The sequence below is a fragment of the Lontra canadensis genome, unplaced genomic scaffold (genome assembly GCF_010015895.1).
Source record: "Lontra canadensis isolate GAN:19392208 unplaced genomic scaffold, GSC_riverotter_1.0 scaffold91, whole genome shotgun sequence".
Lineage (NCBI taxonomy): Eukaryota > Metazoa > Chordata > Mammalia > Carnivora > Mustelidae > Lontra > Lontra canadensis.
In genome coordinates, this window is record NW_022631085.1 from 1,304,084 (window position 1) to 1,321,666 (window position 17,583).

Consider the following 17,583-nt stretch of genomic DNA (forward strand, 5'->3'; position numbering starts at 1 on the left):
TACATTTCAAAGCAAAGCAGGACCACAGTTCCCTGGGAATAGCAGGGAGAGGCTCCCAGAGCTGGGGACCCTGAAAGCCAGTCTTGGAAGGACATCTGACAAATGATGTAGCACTGACTTCTTGTTCATTCTTCCTTTGGAGGCAGGATGGCACAGCTCTGAGGAGCTGGGCTTTCAGAATTAAGCACATCTGCATTTTTGTCCTGTCCCTGTCATTCTTCACTTGTTTACCTAGGGTGACTCACTTTCTCTCGCAGAAGTTCAGCCTTCTCATCAGGGAAGAGACAATGATAGTGTCCACCTTGTAGGGCTCTGGTGAGGATTACAAAGGAACACATGCCAAGTGCTCAGCTCTCAATCATGATAATGACTCAAGAGTTGGCAGCATCCACCCATTCATGCATTCAGCAAGCATTTATTAAGCACCTATTGTGTGCCAGGTGCTTTACATATGGAGAAGTAGTTGATTACTCCAGAAGTAGTTTCCCTTATGCCCATTTAAAATAACCTTCAGGGGAGGAGGGGTGCTTGGTTTTCTGACAGTTTTAAGTCTTTAGGGATTAAGGTATCAAATTAATCCTAAGGATTTCCTTCCCTTTCCCCAGTACCCAGTACTGTGAGGCAGTGTGTGGTGCGGTGGCTAGGGGACAGATTGGGTGTAGGCTGTCTAGTTTGAATCCCAGCCCCTCAATGACATTTACCCCCCGGGCAAGTCACTTAACAGCTTTATGCCTCCTCTTTTCTCATCTAGAGACTGGGATATAATAGTGCCCACCTCATGGTCATCAGGGAATTGAGAATTCAATTTGTGTAAAAGGCCTAAAGCAGAGCCTGGCCCACAGTCTCAAAAAGGTTAGCTCTTCTTCCTGGAAACACCTGGCAACCTCTTGCACTTCTCTCAAATTCTCCCCAAAAGCTCCCATCCCAGTAATCACCCCTCCTCTGTAAAGCCCTCTCCCCACCGAGCACCCTTTCCATCAATGCTGAAGAAACACTATGGGTAAACACAGTCAAGTAGTTAGGAGGGCACACTGTGTGGCTTCAAACGCCAGTGGCGGTATCCGCCATGCTTCTGTGGTGCTTAGGAGGGGTGGTCCTACCTCACTGTACCTCAGTCTCATCTGTGAACTGGGGAGAACTGCAGCACCTCCCTCAAATAGTTAGGAGGGGTCCACAGCCAACAAGAAAAACATTTATTGAGTGTCCACTCTGATCAGGCGGTGTGCTAGACACATAGTGAGCAAGGCAGAGGATGATAAAATGAAATCATGCTTGTGAAATGCTTGTGATCACGGTGTCTCCCAGATGATAAGTGCTCAGCATGTGCTGCAGGCCACGTGCTACTAATGAAATACAACGGACAAACTAAAAAATGTGTACTGGTTAGATTTTCATGCAACATACATACACAGACGCACATTACGCCTTTTGTTACTTTCACGTTCCTTATTTATCCCCACAAAACGGCCCTGGGGAAAAGGCAGGACAGAGATTTTATGCCATTTTTAGTGATGAAGAAGACAGGCGGAGGCGTTGGGGAGTTAAAAGGTTGATAAACCGGTGACTGACAACGGGAGACGGCGGGGCATTTTAAAAAGAGAACCAGCGGAGGGCAATGTTCCACTTCAAATCCCTCAGTAGCGGAGTGGGCCCCGGTTCTGACGCGGCGGAGGGTGCGAGAACCGGTTTGGGGGAGGACTCCAGACACAGGGCGCCCCAGCCGCGCGGGCGGGCGGGACAGGGTGGACACGCCCGGGGGCGCACGTTCGCTGAGCTGAGAGCGGGCAGAGGAGCGCACGTCGCGGGCTCGACGCTGGGTGGCGCTGCCGGGCCGCCCCGCTCCAGACCTGTTGAGCCCAGGGCGCATCTAGGGCAGGTTTAGGGTAAAAGGGGCGCTCCGCTGTCTCCGCGCGCCCCTGCGGCCCTGGCCACAGCACGTTCCTCCGGGCACCCTAGGCCCCACCTGAACTTAAGGCTCCCATTCATTTGGCCTCTGCGTTCCTCGCCGCAACAGTTCTAGGCGCGTCGGCTGGGGCGGGAATAAAGTTTTCCCAACCCGGACTGGGAGAGGGCTGGATGGGGAGGACCCTCCCCGCTCCAGACTCCACAGCGGGCAGGACTGTATCCCCTCGGCTTTCAAGGCCGTCCCGGGGGCTCTGCTCTGGGTAGGTGCCAGCCCCAGTGCGGACCGGATGGGCTGACCCGCGCACCGCCCCCTCCCACCCCCTTCTCCATCCCCTCCCCCGCCTCCGGCGCGCACCGGCCCCGCGTCTCCAGCCCCGCCTGCGCCGGGGTCGCTGCAGTCCCCGCGGCTGCCCCGGGCTCCTTCCCCAGGCGCCCCGGCGTCTTTCCAGCCAGGGCAGCGCCTCGGGGGGAGCGCCGGACTGCGAGAGTGGCCGAGGCGGGGGCTCTGGGCGCCCCAGCTCTCCCAACCTGGGAGGCGGCCCCGACTCCGGGAGCCGGAACGCAGGGAAAGGCAAGGACGGGGCGGCCGGCAGAGGGGCGGGCGCCGCTCATCAGCCACGCCAGTCACGTCTGGGGCCACCCGGCTGCCTTTTTCTTCCTCTCCCCCTTTGCTTTCTCCCCCCTCCCCTGTTGGCGAGGGCAAAGTGGCCGTGGCGGCGCCATGCCCGGGCCGGAGTGAGTGCGCGAGGGCGAAAATGGCGTACATCCAGGTAGGGCTGAGGCTGGGGGGCAAGGTCCGCGGTGCGGGTGGGGGGTGCCGCGCCCCCTCCGGCCGTGAGCGCGCGGAAGGGAGGACACGCTGCGGGGCTTCCACAAACTTGCCTTGATTAAAAGGGTGCCCGAGGGCACGCAACCTGTGCAGTGGCGGGCGTGCGACCCAGGATAAGGGGCTGGGGACCCCCACACCCCGGGATGAAGGGCCCCTGTGGACTCTGCACGCGCGCCCTCACCTCCTGGGGAGGAAGTGGGGGTGGGGCGCACTTTTCTGCCCCCATCCCCTCCCCTTGCACCCCACCCCAGGGGAGGGGCCGCGGGGAGGGCGGCCCGGGACGCGCCAGCCGCCCGGCCCGCCAGCTGCCGTTGCCGTGGTGACGGCTCTGGCTAATTGGCCGGCGGAGCGAGCCTGAGGCAGCTGTTCCGGCCTGGAGGGACAAGGACGTCGTCTCTCCTGGGCACTGGGTGCTGAGGGGTGGGGGATATACTATAGGCGCGCTGTTGGTGGGGGCGGGAGCAACCGGTCGTTTTCGGCCATTGCCTTGAGGTCTGGCAGTTGTGGACCCCCATCACCTTGAGAAAACTCTCTCAAGAATTCTTGGACCGAAATAATTTCCAGGCATCCTTTTTTGGGGGGAGGCTGCTTGACAAGAGACCTTTCCCTTCAGTACAAGGCGGGGAAGTGGCGACAGGTCAGCGCCAAGGTCATGCAGTCAGACCTGCAGTCAGACCCGTTGAGCTGCTTGCTTTCTGGGGTTGGCTCCTCTCTGCCCAACGGAGAAGCCTACAGGTTCCCACACTGAGGGTGCATCTGGGCTCACTTCTCTTCTCCTCGGCTACAGCTGGGAGGGCTGCTGATTTCCTAGTTCCCCACTGGCTCACATCTTGTCCTCAGACTTTACAACCTGGCAGGAACTCTGTGCTCTGTCACCCATCTTGGTCTTTCCATCCCTCTGGTTGGCTTAGATTTGCTCCTTTGGCTTCTGTGGAATCTTTAGGTCCTCTTTTCAAGTTCAGTGAAGGTCATATTTATTGTACATTTACTGCATGCTGAATGTTGGGGGCAATTCAGTAGTCACTCAACAAATACGTGAGTGACCACCTACTATATGTGAGCGCTGGGGGTACAGTTGTGAAAGCAGCACAGCCTGCCCCTCAGAATGCATAGTCCAGTGCGAAATACACATTATTAGAACAGGCTTCTGTGGTTTTTAATAACCACCTTCAGGACAGAGATCAGTGACTTGCCCAAGGTCACACAGCTGCTTAGGGGTCATGGGGACATGGTGGGGGACAGTGGGATTTGTTAAGCAGCTAAAATGAGTCTGGCTTGGTGAAACTGACTTTCCTTCTGCAACAAGGTATGAAACTTTTTCTGTAAAGGTCCAGAGAGTGAATATTTTTCTTGGAGCACTACATAGTCTGTGTCACAGATACTCAAGTCTGAGTATGGCTTCAAACAGCCATAGACAATAGTAAATGCATGGGCGTGGCTGTGTTCCAATAAAACTCCTGTGGCCGCTGAAATTTGAATTTCATATACTGTGTGCTAAGTCAAGAAGTACTCATTTTCTTTTGATTTTTTCCCCAACCATTCTAAAATGTACAAAAATTATCCTTAACTGGAGGACCGTACAAAAGGAGGTTGTGGGCTAGATGTAGCCTTTCAAGTCATAGCTTGCCAACCCCTGTTCTAGAATATCTGGATTCTCCTTCTTCCTCTTTCTTTCTGGCTTGAATCAATGATCCTCCATCCAGTCAAATACATGAACGCCGAGGACCCAATGTAAAGAAAGACTTAGCATGCTGGGAACGTAAAAACATGTTCCCTCCCCTCTTCTTCCTTAGTTTCTCTTTGCTCCTTGGACCTTCCTCCTGTACCTGGGGTTTGAGAAAGTTGGATGGTTGGGCCCTGTGGTGGCCTTGTCTCTACACACATGATTTTATAAACGGTGTCTTTTGATCACCACACACCCAAGAAATGCTTTCCTCTTAGAAAAGAATGGGCATGAACTGTTGTCCAAGGAAAAAGCAGCCCTTTATCTTTGCACTTTATTGTAAGCATCTTCAAGCACTTTCTCATGTCAGTGCACGAGGGCGTAGCTTTTTGCTGCCTTTTCACTTTCAGGACAGTCTCTGATGCTAATAGGTTCCAGCTGGTCTTGACAAAACCACCTTATTCTCATAAAGCCAGGGAAAGAGTGCAGATACTTTGTAGCTGGTCAGCACACGCAGGCATTTTCAGAGTCCTAGCTTAGCCCTTCATTGAAGAAAAGAGGTAACTGAGGTTCAGAGTGGCCCCCTGATTTACCCAAGTCACATGATTGGCTGGTGGTGAAGCCGGCTCTAACACTTATCCTCTCAGCTCTGTGTGGCCCCCAGGCATCTTCAGGTCTTGTTCTGTGTGTGGTTCAACTTTTGCTTTTGGAAGAGTTTTTGATTAGTGCCTGAGACTTTCTTTCCCAAGCTGCAGCCATTCCCTTATCACTTCAAGGATTTTTAATTTTTCATGAGCTGTGTACCACTTGTACTATATTTACTTAATACTTTTTCCTATAAAGGGACTCACTTTTTTTTTTTTTTTTTTACTTAAAATCGTATGAAAAGGAAACTTGATGTCAGTACCATAATAGGAAACCAGGATCACTTGATATAAACAGAAGGCAGCTGGAAAAATAAACACAAGGATAATAATGCCACATATTTGCTATGTCCAAGACTCCGAGCTGAGGTCTGCTCTCTGTTTAGAAAGGAAGAGGGGCTGGGGGTGGGGGGGTAGATGTACAAGGGTTAGAAACATGTTAACATGCAGTGGTACCAAACTGAGACCTCCACCTCCTTGCGAGAGAACTGAAAAGGGGGGTAACTTTCTTTGTCTGGATTCGACGTTCTGAGTTTGAGTTCATCTCCGGGATTTATCCCAGGCTGGGATGCGGAACTCCTAATCTATCTGGTTTACTTGGCCCCTTGGTTCCTAAGCCACTGCCACTCTTCCCTGGCGGTGGGGGGGTGGGAGGAGGGAGTCTATGCCTCGGGAACCTGTGAGAAGAAGTCCTGGTGGGAGGTGGGGCTGAAAAGGGAGGTAGCCCCACCCCCCCGTCCCCTCCCAGGACCAGATTATGGCTTCCTTTTCTGCTCCTTGTGTTTGTGGGTGGTCATATGGAACTCCCCACCATCACCATTGGAGCAGGATTTTAAGGTAGGGCCCCTGGGAGGGTGGGAGAAGCCAAGTCACATCCCAAGTCACACATTGTGTCTGCCTGCCTCTTAGCTAATCATGTCCTTCTGGGTTGGCTTCATGGCTATTTCTGTATGGGAAGGTTTGTTCTGAAGTGTGGCTGCGTTGGATAGCATGACTATCTATCCACCCGCTCTGATTCATAACAGCATACGGTGCAAATCAAATCGAAATGCTAAAGTTTCCCATTTATTCGGTGCTGGTTAGCCAGGAGGCTACCGGCAGCCCCGTAGACAGCAGCAGCTTGTTAGGGAGTCAGCTCCCTTCCCAGGATGGTAAGTGGAAAGATGGAAAGATGCAGGCCTTTTTTTTTTCTTTCTTTCTTTCTTTTTTTCTTTTCTGAGTTGCTGGAATATTGCTAAACTGGTCTTGTCTCTCTTTTTGTAATCCTCTCGCCCCCGACGCCCTTGGCTTCTCCGTGGATCTCTAAAAGGGCAGTTGGAACCTTTGAACGAGGTGGGTTCATTTGATGATTCCTTCGGTCTGGTTTCTGATCAAGAGGTGCTTGCCTTTCGCTTTGGAGTCTTATGTGGGGCTGCGGGGCTGTTCAGTATTAAAGAATGACTGGATGCTTAGAGTGACAGTGGTTTTGTTGCCTTTCTGCGGAAGGGAGGGAGATCCCGAGGAAGAGGAGACACTCCTGTAGACAGGCTGGATTGCTCCCCACCTATCCCCTCCTCACTCCGTTCAGTTACCTCTATTTACTTTCATGTCACTGAGATGATTTTTTTTAAAAACCTCTTTTGCTTTGCTTTCAAGAAGGCAGAGTAATATTCATTGTGTCTCGAGAACATATTGTATAAGCCCTCACGATGTTGTATAAACCACCACCTGTCAAGAAGGACATTCACGTAAACTACCCGGGAAAATACCTGCAAATGTTTTGCTCGCTATTAACGGCTCAGCGAGTTGGTGTTTGCCATCTTGGTGCCTGCAGTTGGTAAATAGAAACAGAAAACATTTTGTTCTAAGTGTTCAGCCGCAGAGACCTCCTGAATGTCCTTATTTCCCAGCAGGGATCGGCCACTTGTAATTTTCAGGTGTTTTTCCTTTTCCTCCTCTCCCCTCCTCCCTCCTCCCCCCCACGCCCCCTCTCCACTGCCCACCTCCCCCGATGGCCTCAGGGTTTTCTTTCTAGAATCTCCGATCTGCTACTGTGCAGATGGACTTGCAGGCACTGCTGTCAGAGGTGCTATGAATCCAGCTGTTGCCAGTCGAGTGAGGATGAAGTTGAAATTCTGGGACCTTTCCCTGCCCAGACCCCTCCCTGGCTGTAAGTAAAAACTGCTCTGAACTTCCTTGGAAGCGATCTCGATCTTGAGATGTTTGCTTTGCTCTGTTGGTGTGTTGGGGGGTGCGGGTAGGAGGGCTCCGGGGCGTGAAAGAAGGGAAATGCCGGGCGTCCTTGGACCTCTGTGCTGCGCACGGGGACCTGCTACGCGCCTCTCATTCTGTCCGGCAAGCTGGTGGCCGGCCTCTAGCTTCCCCTCCGTTTCCCTCAGTTCCTCTGAGACTCGAACCGCTCAGTGCTAAGCCTGTGCGCGCTTTTAATCAACGTTGAGTGTCATTCCACGTGGAAGGAGAGATCTGGGAGCACCTGCATTCCTCAAGGGACGTCCAGATTCTAAGGACGGCTGTCCACGTCAAAACGATCCACGGTCCTAGCCCCCGCCGACACAGTGCCTGGCACAGAGTTGATGCTCAGGACCAGCTGCTCCTGGTTGGTAGACCGAGTGGACAAACAGGTGCCTTTTTGCTGGTCTGAACGCGAACTTCAGGCACAGGCAAGCAGAAAAGCACCGCCAGGCTCCATCCTGTCCTCCAACGCTGTTTATGTTCTCTCTGGCATCTTTCATTTTATTTCCAATTCGTGCTCCTCCCGCGCCTGCACACAACGTCTCCATCTGCCAGTCGCTCAGATATTTTGGGAACATAGTTTTGAAGCTTCTCAGCCATGTTTCTGGTCCACCTCTCGGTGGCTAAGGGAAGAGAGCCTGGGTTGAGTCTGGAAGGCCAGCACCGAGAAGGGCCTGGCCGTCATTGAGTCCACCTCCTCCTGAGTGAGAGCTGGGAGCTCCGAGCGGGCAGGAGGCAATGCGAGGGCCCACAGCCAGAGCCACAGTGGGAACCCGGTGCTGTTCCAGCTCAGTCTTTGAGCTGTTCCAGGTTCTGGAAGTCCACGACATACCCTCTTTCCCTCCAAGCTGGGGGGGTCACATCTCCGTCCTCTCACTTGCTCTTCTTAGAAGCATCAAATATTGCCATAGCAACATGGCTCTGTGTCAGGCTCTGCGCCTTCAAATCCTGTGTCTCCTACTTTTTCCCAGTTCTGTCACCTGGGGCAAGTTGTTAGGTCTCTGTGCCTTGATTTCCCATCTGTGAAATGGGAATGATAAAAATAATAGGGTTTATGTCATATGGTGGTTGTGATGACTGCCTGACTTCGTACACAGAAAAGCATTTACAAATGCTTGACACTTGCTTGGCAAGCATTAATGTAAGTGGTTCATCTTAACCCTGTTCGGTCTTGGGTTCTGCGTCTGTAAAGTGAGAATAGTAATAGAACTTGTTTTATAGGGTTGTGATTCAGAGTAATGAGGTGTGCACATAACGTGCTTCACAGAGTAGTAAGTGTTCGTTTCTGAATTTGTAGGTGTGGATGGAGATTCTTTAAACTGGTGTAAAGACAGTGTTCAGCAATGCTTTCATTAGTCACGGGGTATATATAGCCTGAATCCTGCAGGTACACACGGAGTTGAGATGTTTGGTCCCACTGTCTAGTGCCTTGTGTTGCTGAGGTTGGCTCAGCGCATCTGGTATCTTGAAAGCCATGCTCAGAAGGATGCCAGCTTAGTGAGGGCATGGTTTTTATCTGTGTTGTTCACTCCAAAAAATGGTTATTAACCCGCTGATGAACCTGTAGGCAGAAATTGAACCTGCAGGCAGAAAGTGCCAGTCATCTGGTTGAAAACTTAATCTGTTTCTTTGGTAACTATGTCTCTGGTATGCTTTGTGGGGAGGCACTGTGAGATGCAGAGACTCCATACAGTCTGATTACTGTGCTCAGGAGATTTTAAATGTGGTAGAGGGGATAAGGCAGGTATGTAGGTCCACCACCCCCAAGAGTTCTGCATTCACACCCTGCACAACTTTATGACAGTTTTGCATAGTATCTTTATAGAGAAAAATCCAGGGACAGTGGCTTCAGGCATAGCTGGATCCAGGGGTCATATGCTGTCATGGGCATGCATTTGTGCCCTCTTCCCCTACCCCCCCCCCTTTTTCTTCTGTACTGGCCTCATTCTTTTTTGAGGAGTGGGGAGGGGGAGAGGGAGAGAGAATCTTAAGTAGGCTCCATGCCTAGCTTAGAGCCCAATGCAAGGCTCAGTCTCACAACCCTGAGATTATGACCTGAGCCCAAATCAAGAGTCAGACGCTTCACCAACTGAGCCACCCAGGCACCCCATATTTGCTTCATTCTTAAGCTTGCTTCTTTGCTTCATTCTCAACAGCAGCAAACAAACCAGGAAGGGCTCTCATTTGTCTGATTTGGGTCATGGGCCAATGAGTTGAGCCAGTCACTTTTGCTTGGAGGAAGTGGTGCTAGCATCATGCCTGGATTGTCTGACCACCCTGGAACCAGGGAAAGGGCCATCCCACCTGACACATGTGAACCAAGCTTGTAGACCAGGGCTGGGCACACTTTTCCTAGAAAGGACTTAGTCTGTCCCAACCACTCCTAGACATACTGTGGGAGCAGCAGTAGACCGTGCGTTACTGAACGGGCATGGCTTTGTTCCTGTCTTACTTCAAAGTCAGGTAGCAGATTGGGCCCCAGAGTTTGCTGATTTTTGTAATAGACAGTTTGGGTGCTGTAACCAGAGCAGTTACAGAGGGAATAGACCCAGGATGGGCAGACTCCACAGCACCCAGGAAGAGTTGGGGAAATCATGGAAAATGAGCCTGTAAGCTCAGGTCCTGTAGGGTCTTGAATGCCAGATCAAGGAATTTGAATTGGCCTCTGAGCCAGTGCAGAATCCTGATGGACCCTGAAAATCACAGTCAGCTACCTGTTTACCGCAGATGCCCAGATGTTGAGTGTTACGGATGCATGGCCTAGGTTCTAGCACTGAGCTGGTGGACAGTTGCACTTTCCCCTGGCTGCTGACCCGTTGTGCAAGTGGGGGACTCCTTCTGGGGGCAAGGGGTGGAGACCCTCTGGGAAGACGCTTTGGTTTTGCCACAGGCTGAGAAGAGGGCTGGAACCTTCCCAGCAGGGCCTACACACTGCACAACTCTGGAAGGCCCCATTCACCTGGTGGTCGTTATGAATACCACCTAGAACTTTGCAGTCTAGAGCCTGAACAACGGTACATGACTTTCCGTGCTTCTCAGGATGAATATCTTGAATCCTGGGTAGCACCTTAGTATACATTTTTGGCACTCAACGTAATGCAAAATGTTAAGAGAAATCTGTAAAGGGGAGGCGGGTTAAATCATTCAAAAAGTGAATTTGCAGCTTGTGCTTTCCCCAGATTTATTTACCAAGTGGGCAGTTGCATGTTATCAAATAGGCAGGGAGTAGAAATGTCAAGTGTACAGGCTTTGCAGTGCTGTTCCTACTGTGATATTTGAGCTAAGAACCACAGGACATACCTTTCCGTGGGACGGCCTATGGCAGATGAGCTAGTCCTTTGTGTGTGGGATTTTGGGGAACACACCACACCATTAATTGTCACACATGCTCCTGTCATTTGGGTCCCCCAGCTTTCCTTGGCTGGGCCGGGCTGGTGAAGGTCGGGAAAACCGTATACAGTCCGACTGGCTGCTTTTGGAGTGAAGCCAGAAAGACCCTCATTGAAGAGTGAACTAACATCAGGTCATTCTTTGTCCATCAAGCGTGTATCGAGGACCTACCATGTCCGTAGCTCTGACAGGTCTCACAAGGGATACCCAGCTCAGTAGTTGGGGGCATGCTGGTATTGCTGGCCATTGGGAGTGTAACAGGTGCAAAATAATTATCCATCCCATCTCCCACCCCTGTCCCTTGTGCCCACACCACCCCCCCACCGCCAATCTGTAAATGGGGTGAACCTTGTTAATAACAAGTAAACTCTGGATTGTTTTAAGGATTAATGAGATGGTTCAGACAGAGTATTTAGCACAGTGCCTGACACATACTGGGTGCCTAGCACCTGGTACCTTTAATCAAGAGAAGTATACATTAAGGAGTGTACCCTGCTGTGCGGTGGGGGGGGGAGGGGCACGATAGGCACTCAGATCATTTTAAGACAAGATACATCAGAAAAGAATCCTAAGAAGGGTGAATTCATTCCTTCAGTTACTGAGAAATAAATGTGGAAGACCCCACACGTGCCAGATGCCTTACTGGGGCAAGGTCGGCCGTGGTGAACGGGCAATACTGAGTCAGAATTTAGTGTCAGGCACCAAAGATAAGCATCGTTGAAGAGGGAGATAAGGGCTGGTGGGGTGGGAGAGGCGTTAGGTAGGGACAGGGTGGGGCCTCTCAGAGGAGATGCTGTTGAAGCTGAGACTCAGGATGAGAAGGAACTGAACAGGAGATGGAGACAGGAAGAGTGTTCTGGGCAGAGGGAAGAGCGTGGCTCAGCTCAGTGTGCTGGGGGAAGGGCTGGGAAGCCCGGGGAGTGCAGAGGAGCAGGGGTGGCTCAGTTGTTGTCTGAGAGGACTCATGTGAGGCTTCAGGGGCCACAGCGCTTCAGCTGAGCCTTGAAAACTGGGTGGGACTTCCCAGGTGGAGGTGGCCGCTGCACTGACCTATGGCAGCGGCCCTCCAGGAAACAGGCTTGTGGCTGGGGGTGCCTGAGGTGGTTCCACCTTCGAGAGAAGAATCAAGCGTACAGTATGGCTGCATTTCTGTGCCTTCCCCTGCCCGCCCCCCGCCATTCCATCTGCTACGTGTACCTCTTACAGACCGGGAGCGGGAGGCAAGCAAGGACTGGGCATTCCTCTGCAGCCCCCCTCCACCCCTCATCATATGCCCGGTCTTGTCCTGGCTGTGACCCTTATATTGCTTTGGGAGAACATCAGATCCATCTCATTTCATGCACAGGATGTATCTGAAGACCTCCTAGAATTGGAAACTTGCATTTTTCAAGACTAGCTTCTGCACAGGCTTAAATGTCATGCTGGGGGGGGAGTGGGGGGTGCGGTCTCAGAAGGTATCCATCCACAGCCAGGGTAGCTTAGGGGCGCGTCAATAGCAGCATCGGTCTCTCAGCCACTCTGCCAACTTTTTAACCCTCCTCTCCCTTCCCCCCCCCATGGCATCCTCACCTAGCTTTTTGGGGACTGGGGGCTCTTAAAGATTCTAATAATACCAGCCAAAATGTATTGAGCACACACCTACTACTTAGGACCATTCTAAGCATTTTATATGTGCTAACTCATTCAGTGTTGAGAGCAGCCATCCAAGGTAGGTACTGTTATTATTCCCATTTGACAGATGGGTAGATGGAGGCACAGAGAGAGGAAGGGCCTTGCCCAAGGTCACCCAGCCAGGGTTCAGACCAAGAGGTTGTGCTCTTAATTACTACCCTGTATCTCCCCATCCCCGACCCAGTGCTTTTTCTTACAGTATTTTTCATCCTCCTTGGGAGCGCATTGGATCATGGCTTCTGCTCATTTTAACTATTTCTTCCCATCAAACTATTGCTCTTAAGTCATTGATTCTTAGGGCCATTTTGTAGCTTTAACCTCGACTCAGAGAACTCTTGAGTTGACACTGTTATAGGATACTTTTATTTATTTTATTTATTTATTTATTTAGATTTTATTTATTTATATGACAGACAGCTAGAGGGGGAACAGAAGGAGGGGGGAGTGGGAGACGGAGAAGCGGGCTTCCTTCCGACAGGGAGCCCATGCAAGGCTTGATCCCAGGACCCTGGGATCATGACCTCAGCCAAAGGCAGATGGTTAATGACTGAGCCACCCAGGCATCCCTATAGGTTACTTTTAAAAGATATAAAGTATAGACCCAGGATTGAAATAGCAGGCCATTTCCACCAAAAGCCACTTGCAGAAGTTCAGACGAGAATACGCCAACCCCATGGTTCTTTCCAGACTGAGCAACAAGAGGTCTTGGCTTGACTTAGCCAACGTGGCGCCCCCATGTGGCAATAGCCTGAATAAGTACGTATCCCTCCCCACCATCCTCTGGAAATTATGCACATTCTTGACAGATTGTTCTAAAACGGAAAGTATTTATTCATATCATTTCACATTTTATGCAAAAAGTAGGATATTACTGAGAGTTTAGGGCTGCCGCCCTGATTCAAGTTTGTGTTACTGCAAGTTGTATACACTGGATCTGAGAGCTGTTTGATCGCGGGGCTGTCCTCCCAGGGACAGAGGTGCCAGTCCCTGGAGATTTTTAACAACCATTGAGACCTCTTTCATTCCTATAGGATGGCCAGCCGGAGCAGTGACAAGGACGGGGACTCTGTCCACACAGGCAGTGAAGTCCCTCTGACCCCACGGACCAATTCCCCAGATCGAAGATGCTCGTCCTCAGACACATCTAAGTCTACATACAGCCTGACCCGGAGGATTTCAAGTAAGTGTCTTTGCTGTGACTGCCTAGGGGTCGTGGCTCACGTGGTCCTGTGCTGTTCCCCCTCCATGCGGGGTCCGCAGGTTAAAAATCCCATTAGCCAGGTCTTCAGGACCAAAGGAGAGAGCTGGCTTTCCCAGACACTTGGCGGCATCCCCAAGGAAAGACATGAGGGAAGGGGTTGTCTCTGGGGAGGGGGCACAGTGGAATGGCAGCCAGGAGACAAGAGGATAGAGAAAGAATGGCGATGTGACAAGAGCGCGTTGCACCTGATTTCTTCTGAGTTCAGTCAGAAGCACTTTTTTTTTTTTTTAAAGATTTTATTTGTTTATTTGACAGAGAGATCACAAGTAGGTAGAGAGGCAGGCAGAAAGAGGGGGGAAGCAGGCTTCGTGCTGAGCAGGGAGCCCGATGGGGGGCTCGATCCCAGGACCCTGAGATCATGACCTGAGCTGAAGGCAGAGGCTTAACCCACTGAGCCACCCAGGTGCCCCAGAAACACTTACTTTGATCGATTTTTCTTTTTACTGATCACAAGTTTCACCGAGTTGGCTCAGTTGATTGATGTGGTCCACGTGTATCATTTCAGACCCCAAAAGGCACAAATTCGAGTAACTTTCAGGGCCAGGCGGGTCATGTCAGTAAGTGACTTGCAAAGGGTTGAGCAGAGATGAGGATTGTTCTAATGCAGTGACAAGTGGCAGCTGACTTGGCCTCAGTTGCCAGGGCAGGGTGGGGACTGTGGCCCTTTTGGGAAGCTACCGCCCGACTGAAAGGGACAGCTGCGACTCATTCTTGCTGTGGGAACGAGATCGTGGGCTCCGTAGTGCCTGCCCTTTCTGAGGAGAAACTGGCAATCTGGGTGTTGTGGGTTTTTTTTGTTTTTTTTTAAGATTTTATTTATTTATTTGACAGACAGATCACAAGTAGGCAGAGAGGCAGGCAGAGAGAGAGAGGAGGAAGCAGGCTCCCTGCCAAGCAGAGAGCCCGATGCGGAACTCGATCTCAGGACCCTGAGATCATGACCTGAGCCAAAGGCAGAGGCTTAACCACTGAGCCACCCAGGCGCCCGCAATCTGGGTTTTTATATGAAACTTCTTCAGCTTTAAACCCAGACAGAATGTATCTCAGGATTGGTTAGGGTTCACAGACGCCCCCCACAAGTTAGTCCACTCGGATGTACAACATCTGTGTTTGACAAGATGGGATGGTTTGGGTGAGGAAGAAGGAAGAGGATGAAGCCCAGAGACTCCCAGCCTCCTTTCACTCCCCCAAAGTATCTCTCCTGTCTCGGTCAGCTCTCTGCAGTTCACTCAACAGAGGGGGGGAAAAGCTTACAATTCATCAAGTAAATCCTCTCAGGAAATATTCGCGTCTCATCTTTCCTGGGGGTAAATGGTGGGGAGGAAGTAGGAAAAGTTCAAGGGCTTGAAAGAGTGAAACAGAGGGGACGTGAGGCTTCTCTGGCCTCAGTCTTTCCATCTGTAAAACAAGAGGCCTGTTCTCGACCTGCGCCGTCCAGTCCAGCGACCTCCAGCCACATGTCACTGGTGAGCATTTAAATGGGGCTAAGCTCCGTGGAGACACGCTGTATGTGTTAAATACCCACAATTCTGAAGCCAGGAAACACGAGAGAATTTAAACTGTCTCATTAAAATGTATTCATTTTGATGAGATGTTGAGCATATTAACATTCATTTCACCAGTTTCTTTGCCCTCTTACAAATGAGATGGTTTTATGTTACCTATGTCGTTTGTCTTTCTGAACCCCATTATATATGTCTTGAATAGAACCTGTCTAGATGATTCCTAGGTCTCCCGCCCAGCTCTGTACACAGACGATTTCCATTTAGCACAGAGTTACCAGCATACCAACCATGCATCAGACCAAAGTCTCATAATGTTAGCGGACAGGACAGGTGTTGGGGCACTTAATAAGAATGTCGTGAAAGAAGGAATGCTATGTGACCCTGCTTTTTGTGCTCAATCTAGCGGTCGGCTCGTAGGGGCAGAGAGGAAAGTGTAGGTACCAGGTTCTGCAGGGACTGGGGCCTGGGGCGGTGTTGGTTTCCATTACACAAGATAAGTAAGTTCTAGAATTCTATTGGAGAGCATGGTGCCTACAGTTAACAGTGTTATATACCTAACATTTCACTAAGAGACTTGATCTTATGTTAAAGGTCCTTATCCCCAGAAAAATTCCATAAAGAAGGCAGGAGAACACTTTGGGGGGTGATGGGTATGTCTGTAGCATGGGTTTGGCGATGGCTTCTCGGGTGCGTACTTCCCCCCGAGCTCATATGTACTGCATTTTTGTGTGTTAGTTGTCCCTCCGTTAAATAATTGTTTTCTTTCTTTCTTTTTTTTAAATTCCATGAGCTCATTGCTAGAATCGAGGGGTGAGCAAAGATTCGAATGATGAACTTGGGAGCCATGAAGTCTGCTGGTTGAGAGGAAGGGGAGAGGTGCCTCACGAGTGGGAAGTCCAAATGTGATCCTTGAAGAAGTACAGAAACTTGTCGTTTAGTAAACTCTTACCATGGGCACGTTCTGTGCCGAGCCCTTTCCATGCGTTGGCTCCATGAATCACCATCCTCTGAAGCAGGCACTATGACTGAGTCCATTTTACAGATGGGAAACCTGAGTCCCAGGAAGTCTGGCTCCAGAGTCCACTCTCTGGAAGTGGAGGCAGTATAGGGTCATGGTTAGCCTCAAGACTCTGGGGCCAGACAAGCTGGGCTCGACTCCTGGTTCTGCCTCTTTACTACCTCTTCACTTCCGGAGAGTTACTTTGAGTTTCTGTTTCCTCATCTGTCAAGAAGGGATCGCTGCTCCTAGAGATAGGGATCTCTACCTCGTGGAGATCGGTGGCTTGATATATCAGTGCGTTGAGAACAGTGGCTGGTTGTGATGGGGATGGTCATGCCTCTATGTTGCGTCTCAGAATCGATAAGAGGATCTCAAGGTATGGAGGGCAGATGGCGAAGAGCCTTAGGAAACAGGGTGAAAGGCGGGAGAGTCTAGGAAGTGTTGCCAGGCTCATGAAGCTGCCCGGGTTCGGTCCCGCGTGTGGTGGTGTTAATTGTTCTTTCTGGTGGCTGTTTAGGTCTTGAATCCAGACGGCCCAGCTCCCCGCTCATTGATATTAAACCTATCGAGTTTGGCGTGCTCAGCGCCAAAAAGGAGCCCATCCAGCCCTCGGTGCTCAGACGGACCTATACCCCGGATGACTATTTCAGAAAGTTCGAGCCTCAGCTGTACTCCCTCGACTCCAACAGCGACGACGTGGACTTCCTGACCGATGAGGAGATCTTGTCCAAGTACCAGCTGGGCATGTTGCATTTCAGCACCCAGTATGACCTGCTGCACAACCACCTGACCGTGAGGGTGATCGAGGCCAGGGACCTGCCGCCCCCCATCTCCCACGATGGCTCGCGCCAGGACATGGCGCACTCAAACCCCTACGTCAAGATCTGTCTCCTGCCGGACCAGAAGAACTCGAAGCAGACGGGGGTCAAACGCAAGACCCAGAAACCCGTGTTTGAGGAGCGTTACACCTTCGAGATCCCCTTCCTAGAAGCGCAGAGGAGGACCCTACTGCTGACCGTGGTGGATTTTGATAAGTTCTCCCGCCACTGTGTCATTGGGAAGGTGTCTGTGCCCCTGTGTGAGGTTGACCTGGTGAAAGGCGGGCACTGGTGGAAGGCGCTGGTCCCCAGTTCTCAGGTAAGGGGCAGGTTGGTGGTCTTACCTGCTGGGAGATTTTTTTTTTTTTTAATCTGATTTTCATTTTTTTCTTTAAATCGCCTTTGCATTTTAAAAAACTTTCAATTTTGAAATAAGTTTTGACTTATAAGCTGTCGCAGACGCCATGGGGAGTTCTTGTGTTCTTGTCACCCAGCAGCCCCAGTCACAAATCTTACACAACCAGAGTGTGTTAGCAATGCCAGCAAAGTGACGTTGGCCACGAGGCTCCGGACCTTATTGGATTTTCACGGAGTTTTACACGCACCACTGTGTGTGCGCGTGCACGCGTGTGTGTGTATGTGTGCGTGCATGTGTGTGTGTGTGT

The 17,583-nt window shown here is 51.0% G+C and overlaps 1 protein-coding gene across 7 annotated transcripts in view; it reads left to right on the forward strand.

Annotated features, from left to right (window-relative positions):
* Nucleotides 1-2,268: 2,268 nt before the first annotated feature.
* SYT17 (synaptotagmin 17) overlaps nucleotides 2,269-17,583 on the forward strand; it is an 85,229-nt gene continuing 69,914 nt past the window's right edge. Inside the window, exons 1-5 of one of the 7 annotated variants that reach the window (XM_032836207.1) lie at nucleotides 2,269-2,675; nucleotides 6,356-6,373; nucleotides 7,042-7,190; nucleotides 13,366-13,514; nucleotides 16,618-17,237. In XM_032836207.1, the coding sequence (XP_032692098.1) occupies nucleotides 2,661-2,675; nucleotides 6,356-6,373; nucleotides 7,042-7,190; nucleotides 13,366-13,514; nucleotides 16,618-17,237 (951 nt within the window). In that variant the 5' untranslated portion in view covers nucleotides 2,269-2,660. Of the gene's footprint in view, nucleotides 2,676-5,790; nucleotides 5,879-5,901; nucleotides 6,193-6,350; nucleotides 6,374-7,041; nucleotides 7,191-13,365; nucleotides 13,515-16,617; nucleotides 17,238-17,583 lie in introns of those variants that run through there. The other 6 variants (XM_032836210.1, XM_032836212.1, XM_032836209.1 and 3 more) reach the window with 6 other exon arrangements.